The sequence below is a fragment of the Chaetodon trifascialis genome, chromosome 18, assembly GCF_039877785.1.
Source record: "Chaetodon trifascialis isolate fChaTrf1 chromosome 18, fChaTrf1.hap1, whole genome shotgun sequence".
Classification (NCBI taxonomy): domain Eukaryota; kingdom Metazoa; phylum Chordata; class Actinopteri; order Chaetodontiformes; family Chaetodontidae; genus Chaetodon; species Chaetodon trifascialis.
The window spans coordinates 23,212,501-23,221,126 of record NC_092073.1 but is presented as its reverse complement, the minus strand read 5'-3'; the positions used below and the strand labels follow the sequence as shown (position 1 = coordinate 23,221,126).

General features: G+C 50.8%; 1 protein-coding gene across 2 annotated transcripts in view; it reads left to right on the top strand.

Annotated features, from left to right (window-relative positions):
* Window positions 1-8,626, top strand: part of rreb1a (ras responsive element binding protein 1a) — a 54,799-nt gene continuing 46,173 nt past the window's right edge. For both annotated transcript variants that reach the window (XM_070985877.1, XM_070985878.1), the window contains exon 1: window positions 1-548. In XM_070985877.1, coding sequence (XP_070841978.1) covers window positions 509-548 — 40 coding nt within the window. In that variant the 5' untranslated portion in view covers window positions 1-508. The remainder of the gene's footprint in view (window positions 549-8,626) is intronic.

Genomic DNA, 8,626 nt, shown 5'->3' with positions numbered 1-8,626 from the left:
GACAAGAAGTAATCCAGTAACGCGTGCGTAAAGGCAGAGATGCTTGGTGGCCACGTCCCCTTGGAGACTGGAGAGACAACACGTGATGAGCTTTACTTATCAGGTTTAGAGGGAGAGAGACACCGAGACACGCCGAGAGAGAGAGAGAGAGGACAGCGCCGGGAGTCCGGGGAGGAATTCAAAGAAAAGCCCACACGAAAAGCAACGTTTTCCCCTCAAACACTCCTTTTCTGCAGCGTTTTTTCCTCCGGGAGAGGAGAGAGGAAGAGAAGCAGAAGAGGAGGAGGAGGTGGAGGAGGGAGGGGAGGAGGAGGAGGAGGAGAAGCCGGAGTAAAGTTTGTCCAAGTTTGCACATCCCTTCGGAAACGCCATTTTGATTCCTCTCCTCTCCGGAGCAAGTTTGCTGCCTCTCTCCCTTCTTTTTTTTCTTCATCCCCTTCATCATCCACCATCACCGCCGTTCATCATCATCATCATCGCCCCCGCCACCATCATCATCCTCGCCACGATGTCTCGGCGCAAGCAGCCCAACCCCAACAAAGTGAAGCGTAAGTCCGCTTTTTTCGCCTCTCCATCGCTGTGTTTTGGTGCTTTTCTGCCTCCGAGCCTCGCGTTCATCGATGCCCCGCGTGCTGCTCGGCTTCGGGGCGAACTTTGAGCTTGTTTGGGGTGTTAAAGTTTGAGATGAGCCGCGGAGACGGCGGGGGAAGGAGAAGAGTTTTTCTCTCCTCTCCGTGTTGCTTCCTAGTTTGATGCGCATCCAAGCGGTGGAATTCAACCCGGGTCTCTTCCTCATTCACGATACTTCAGCTAATTATCACAAACAACTTGTTTTTGTCACTTTTTTTTTGTCACTTTTGGTGCAACTTTATCACCCGTGTGCACGTTTGAGGCTGTTACATGGTGGTTTCGCCCCGCGGGGAGGGCGGCTAGAGGGGGTTCAAAGTCTGCTCGCCGCCGGAGTCGAGCATCCATATCTCGGGTGCACTTTGGTCGGAGCCTCGCTGCTAGTGGCCATGTGTAAAGCTACCAGACACACGGATAAGCTAACGGCAACGAGCGGGGTCGCTTCCTGTCGCTGCTTTCAAAGTAAAACCACCTGTTGATGAAGGCAGAGAGCAGAGCTCAGCGAAGCAAAATATGAACTTTAGGTTTAATGTAGTGTTTCAGGTGCTGGAGGTGAGGTGTGTGTTGGTGAGGTGTGTGTTGGTGAGCTGACTGAAGCTGAACGCTCTCAGGCATACAGAACATGAGCAGACAGTGATTAAACCTAACTGTGTGCGTTTGGTGAGATGTTTGGTGTTGATATGTTGATGTTTCTGACTGTGGTCATGATGCTTGTGCACACCGTCTGTGGTGACGTGTTAGCTCAGGTTTTGGTTAATCTGACAGGATCAGCGCTCTTTGATGGATGTCACAGCTTCATCTGTTATCCCGAGACAAACATCACACAGTCCACCTGAAAAGCTTGCTTTCCATTTTAGATGTATAAAACGTCACGTGTGTTCTCGTGCAGCTGTCAGTGTAAAACTACAGCGAGCAAAACAACATTATGAACCAACTTTAATGCACTTTGATCCTCAATTGAACGTAAGTTTTAGTTTGGAAGGACAATCGCTCCACTTCCGCTCGCATTCTAGCTAACTGCGGCTAGCTCGACGCTGCTGCTGTGACCTTGCCCAGACATATTTAGCACTAAAGCGACCCCGGTGCATTTATAAAGCGCAGTAAGGCGGCACCGGGGCGTCCGGTACCGCCGCTCCGCTCCGCCTGGCGCACTTTTCTCCGCTGTTTGGCGACTTTTCGCCGCGTTTCGGAGACTTTTCCACCGTCTCCGGTTACGCGCAGCCAGCAGCAGCATCGACGTGACGCCTGTTGCATCCACCTCCTCCTCCTTCCCCCCTCCTTGGTCTCTTTTCTCTCTTTCGACATCATCCACCGCTTTAACTTCCATCTTAAACGTTAACTCGGGCCTCATTCCGGCGCCCGGAGCCGCGTCCCGCCTCAGACCGTCGTGTCGGCGAACTTTGCCGCGGCTCGCGTGCCGCTGGCCTCGTCGTGGTTTTCCGCGTCGGTACCGTGTTGGCGGAGGATGCTGAACGCGGCGCTTAAACGTAATAATGTAGTTTTAGTGTGTCACAGACTTTGTTATCGGTGGTCCGGGTCAATGATTGATGGATGCGCGGTGGTTGGAGATGAACTGATGAGTTTTGTTCCTCCTCTCGCGCTCAGGCTTGAACTGGTTAGATAATGGTTGCTAGGGATTTCTCTCTCTCTCTCTCTCTCTCTCTCTCTCTCTCTCTCTCTCTCTCTCTCTCTCCGTGTTAGCTCGATGTCTCTCCACCTCTCTGCGGTGGAACTTTAACTCCAGTTTGACGGAGGACCCTCTCAGCTGTCTCTGTTTGTCCTCCTGATCAGAGACTTCAGAGCAGCTTCACGTCTCTTCTCCACATGTCGGGACCTGAAGTGCAGTAATGGCACTTGAGCGTGTATTTATTGATTAGTTCTCAACCTTTGCTCCCATCACACTCCTGAATTTATTATCCTCACTGAAATGATGTACATTAAACTGTATTTGTACGCGGAGTTTGGAGTATTTGCTGTAACTGTACTGTCTTTCTGTGTACTCAGCAGCAGCTTTATTGTGTTGAGTTTGCACATTGAAGTACTTTGACTTAAAGTACTCTGCGTGTACTTTAAGGCTTTGTCACTGAAGAGGAGTACAGTGTGTTTGTAGTTCTCAGACTGTGTAGTACCGTCATGGTGCAGATGTTCAGGTATTTTGGCGTTCTGTGTGGCGTTTTGGTGCATTCTGGGAGAGCTGCTGTGACTTCCTGATAACCTCGTCGGTCCCGTGCTGCTGTGACTCCGGCGGCCTTCAGAGCATTTCTCTGTGTAATGGCGACTGTGTCAAACAGTTTCCTCGCAGTATTTGTGTGTTTCTGGTGACTTAATTGTTTCCTGAGCGTCTCGTGTGTTTGTGGCTCCAAAAAGCAGGTTTGTCGTGTTTTTCTTGTATTTTTGGAGCTCGGGGACTTCAGTGTGTCGGCGCTTCACGCTGAATTCAAACATGAAGGTACTCCTGTGTGCACCTTAAGTGTGTCTGTGTGTGTGTTTGCAGTACTTGTACTGTGTTTTTCCTCCTGTGGTGTCAGTTAAATATTCTTAAAGTGTTTCTGTGTGATGAGTCATTTTGACTTCATCCCATTTGACATCATCTTCATCGTGGACACAGTGTGTTTGTAGTGCTCCACAGATGGTGTGCAGTGGCTTTGTGGTACTTTTATCTCACAGTACTGTCACTGTGGCATCCTTGCAGTAGTACTGCAGTAACTTCTGTTGCCTCTGTCGACATTTTTGACGCTCTTCAGCGTTTCCTCTGCGGCTGAACGATGCAGCGGCCTGCGTTCACATGCAGTGGGAGCTTTCTGAAGGTGATAGGCTGAGCACTCTGGCCGTCGCTGGTCCTCTCCTCCTTCTCCTCCTCCTCCTCCTGTCAGAGGAGGAGCAGCAGCAGGAGGAGGAGGAGGAGGAGGAGGAGGAGGAGGAGGAGAGGTCTGGATGAGCAGTTAGCATTCCATTACGAAATTCAACACTGAGGCCGAGCCGGGCCCTCGGCGACAGAGACGCTGCTCGCTGAGGGGGAGTCTGAACTCGCTCTTCCACTCCTCGACTCCTCGTCTCATGGAGCGGCGTGGAGGGTGCAGGGTGTGTGTGTGTGTGTGTGTGTGTGTGTGTGTGTGTGTGTGTGTGTGTGTGTGTGTGTGTGGGGGGGGGGTATTAATCAAAACATCAAAGTGGATGTCTGCTGATTCCTCTGTGAGCTCAGGTGCTAAAAGTCCGCTGAGTTTCTTTCTTTGTGTCGAGGCAACAGCAAAGGATGCTGTGTGTGTGTGTGTGTGTGTGTGTGTGTGTGTGTGTGTGTGTGTGTGTGTGTGCGTGCGTGCGTGCGTGCGTGCGTGCGTGCGTGCGTGCGTGCGTGCGTGCGTGCGTGCGTGCGCGTGCGTGTGTGTGTGTGTGTGTGAGAGCCTCCATGCTTCCCTTTCACCCGCTGACGTTCCAGTTAGCAGCACAGTGACAGCTAAGGCGGCTAGCTGTGCTTCTGTCAAAGCTCTTCTTCTGTGGTGGTGGACATTTTAAAATGCTGACGGTCGATGATGTAGCCGATGATGTGTCCCGTGCACGCACGCACACACACACACACACACACACACACAGATAGTTGTACACAAAGAGTGTCTTGTGCGATGGGGCATCCTCCATTGTGAGTGCTTTTTGTGGGAACTGAAGCCTCACACACACACACACACACACATACACACACACACACACACACACACAGCCTGCAGTTACAGTCATGTAAAGGCATGATGTAGCATGAAGGAGGGAGGGATGCTTGTTTTTCCCTCCAGCAGGTGATAAAAGCTGGAGGAGGAGTGAAACTCCCCGACTGAGGCGTCGCTTTGCCTCCTCGCCGTGTCGTCATCAGACCGCCGTTATAAATAATAACAGTGATTATTTTGTATCTTTTGGTCATTATTTAGGTGGAATAATTAAAGATAAATGATGGGACATCACAGCCTGCATAATAAAGCATAAACACATGTAGAACAGTGAAAGTGGGACAAACTGCGTCACGACTTTTTATTTTTTCCGATAGTTCAGTTATTAATGAAGTAAAACCACAGAAGAACAAAAGGGAAGCAAATAAAAATTCAATTTGAGTTTTACTTTAAAATTTCATCGTTCAAATTTGAGGAAAACGCGACTCTTTAATTGTAATTATCAGTCCAGGTATTTGTGTAATTAGTGTCGGGAACTCTAATGTGATAATTACAGTGTGTGTGTGTGTGTGTGTGTGTGTGTGTGTGTGTGTGTGTGTGGATGGGGGAGTTTCAGTGGGACGTTTGTGTCCACAGGGACTGAAGGGAAGCAGCTAATTAAAAGCTCTGGTCCTCCCTCTGAGACTGTTGTTGTCTCCACATTAACCTCCATTTATCACACACACACACACACACATGCACACACACGCACACACACACACACACACACACACACACACACACACACACACACACACACACACACACACCTATTGATTGGAGCAGTTTGGGTCACATGACATCCTTCCTCTCTTCTCTCGCGGTGTTAAAAAACATTAAACTGAGGTTTTGTTCCGTGTCCAAAAACCAGAGAGAAGTCAAAGAAAACCAGTAAATACTTTCATCTGACTGGTTTTGCTGGTGTTTGAAATCATCGCTCAGAGCTTCTCTGATTGGTCGCTCATCAGGTCAAATCAGCCATTCTGATTGATTGATTGATCCATTGAGACACGGTGTCTCTTCTCTAAAGACGATTTGAGTGTCTCTCAGTGAGATAAGACAAGACACCTGGAGACAGTCAGTGAGTGGAGACAGCAGCCTGTGGGGACATCGATGACGGTGGACACTCGTCTCCTGTTCTGGACTATTTGAACGCTTGGAGCGTCAGAACGAAACCAGGAGAGACTCTGGTCAATCTGAACCAATGACGAGCGAAGCTGATGCTTCACGCTGGAGCGAGCGGGTTGTTCCTCGGCTCGTCCGGGCCAATCAGAGGCCACCCTGGGTCGCCGCATGACGTTACGCGTGGACCTCCATCAGCACCTCTGTCTCTCTGTGTGTCTGCAGGTCTCTGTGCGCCCAGCCGCTATTTATAGACCCGCCTTTTTTAGATAAGATTATGTTCCATCCCCCGACAGCAGGAGGAGGAGGAGGAGTTAACATGCAGTTCAGAAAGGTGAGGAGGAGGAGGAGGAGCAGGAGCAGGAGCAGGAGCAGGAGCAGGAGCAGGAGCAGGAGGAGGAGACGGGGAGCAGTTATTTGGGCTGAAGGTTGACTTCAGAAACACCACCTGTGGTGTGTTCAGGTGCTTCCTGTGACGACAAGACGTGAGAAAGAAGTTTGAAACGTTCACATTAAAACAGGATCTAAAGCTCAGAGGTGGAGGTGTGCTCCTCCTCTTCCTCCTCCCTGACAGGAACTGACAGGAACTGACAGGGAGGAGGAACTCTTTGGGTTTGGGACGCCATGATGGGAGGGAACCTCCGTCTGGACGGACACGCCGCTGGTGTGAGACTCCTCTCTGATGTGGTCGGGGGAGGTCTGTGGATGGAGACAGGGAGGTGTGGTGGGGGATGGGAGTGGGTGGAGGTTTAGCTGTTACACCTCTGGCTGGACCAAATGGCCCCCCGCCCCCCCGTCTGCAGAGAGGCCTGTAGTCTTCAGTTTGCTGGATCTCCACACAGAGTGACACAAAGTTCAGAGACCAAAAGCTCCAGAGAAGAAGACGTGAAGCAGGAGGCAGAGTTTGAAAGTCGTGATGAAGGCGAAGGTGGATGAAGGTCGGAGCCAGAGACAGGCAGCAGACACATGATGTCAGTGATGGTCGATTGGCAGGAAGCGGCGAGGCAGGGCTGGGTGAGTCACAGGTGGAGCAGACGCGTCGGAGGACTGGGCTGCTGATGATGAAGATGATGGTGTGCTGTGGGGAGAGGAAGGCTTTTTGTCTTCTGCACGTCCACATCGGAATCTTTTTATTTTCCTCCAATCACGAGCAACTACACGGCCTTCGTCATCATGACAGCCGAGCATCTCCGTCCACCGAGGAAGGCCAGAAAATGTGTGTGAGTGCTCCGGAAACAGCAGCTCAGATGGTGTGATCACACCTGGAGCAGGTGTGAATCAGGTGTGAATCAGGTGTGAATCACCTGGTTTTGGCTCATCACCTTTGACCTCGCTGGATGTTTCCATCTGTTCATAGAATTCTGGGACATTTCTCGTACCGTCACTAAACCTTTGCAGAAGGTGATTAATCGATTGATGATGCAGTTGATCGATCAGGAAACATGAAAGATGTCTTCAGGTTTCTCGTTTCTGTCCAACCGGAAGTGAAACGAGTGTCAGGTTCGACGGTCAGACGAAGCTTTTCACTCGACGTCAGACTGAACCGGCGCGTCAGTCACATGACGCCTCACCTGTCGCATCTGACGTCATCAGTTTGTGCTCACTGATAATCAATACAGCGATCGATGGCAACGTGAGAGCCCAGAGCTGAGCAGCGAGTCCTCACAGAGACGCAGAGGAGGACGAGTGTAACATGAGACGAAGGATGAATAGCGCTAAAGTAGGACACACGCACACACACACACACACACACACACACACACACACACACGCTGGGAGCCCACCAGGACTGCCTTGTGGTCTCCTCGCTGGGTTTAAATTTAGGCACAAACCACCATCTTTAAATAGCCGCGGAGACGCTAAAGTTAGAGCGAGTCAATATTCCAGTCGTCTGTGTTCAGCTGAAGGAGGGTGTTGTTTGTTTGTTTGTTGTTGTTTGTTGTTGACATCAGTCTGTTGATGATGTCATCATCTGCTCGTTTTCTGGGCTCCTCGGTGTTAGTTTTCAAAAACGGTGGTTTTCTGAATGAAGTCTGGTGCTGATGGCGGGAAAAGCGTCCGGCGGGCTGAGAGCAGAGTGTCGGCGTGTCGTGGCGCTCGGAGGACGAGGCGTTCGTGGAGACGCTTAAAGTTCGTCAGCTTCTGGTTGGACAGTTACGAAACGTAGAGGTGCTGAACTTCGTGTCTGTGAGCTGAAGATCAGAGCGTCAGTGCAAACTGTGCCGTGTTTCAGCTGGTGATGAGCATCGTCTTCATCAGGAGGAAGCTCTTCCCTCCTCTTCCTCCTCTCCAAACATGGCCTGAGGGTTTTTTTCGGTGAAAGTTTCCTGGAAGCTCGGCAGCAGAGGACGAACAACACCTCGGCGCTGACGTAACGAGCCTCTTTGATAATGAGGCGTGACGTGGATGAGCGATGCTGCTGCTGGGCTTCAGGGGAGAGAGAGGAGCTATTGTTCCTCCACTTCCTCCACCTCCTCCACCTCCTCCTGCACTCCTGATGAGAGGCCGCTTCACTTCCCGTTCCCCCCTCCTGCTCCCTGCTGCTCTTCTTCTCTCTCTGCAGACATTTGAAGAAATGTGTTTGTTTGTTTGGATGAGACGTCTGATGGAGCGCATTAGCCACTTAGCTTAGCATAAAGACCTGGAGCAGCTAGCTCACCAATCAGTGATGTTCAGAGATCTCTGACATGAAAATATGAGCGTGTGTTCGTTCAGGACACTTTCTGAAACTAATCTTCTGCACCTCACAGTTTCAGTATCTCAGTGCTATGCTAAGCTAAGCTAGCTTAGCTATCTTAGCTAAGCTCTCACTCTCAGCACAGAAGGAACAACATGTTTCCTTTAAATACAACCTGCAGCACGTTTGTCTTAAATACCTCAAATCATAAATGAAGTCCAGCATGAGCATCCTCCTCCTCCTCCTTTTGCCTTTCATCTCCTCAGCACGTCCCCCCCAAGATGCCCTCTGTTTCCTGCTCCTCCTCCTCCTCCTCCTCCTCCTCCTCCTCCTCCACCTCCTCCTCCTCCTCCCTCCATCCACTGTGACATTCTTTCACAGCCGAGCCGCTCGGACTTTGGACTCGCAGTAAATACGGCTTTATTTGCTGCAGGCGGCGAACAGGGTGAAGGTGGCCCTGTGTGTGTGTGTGTGTGTGTGTGTGTGTGTGTGTGTGTGTGTGTGT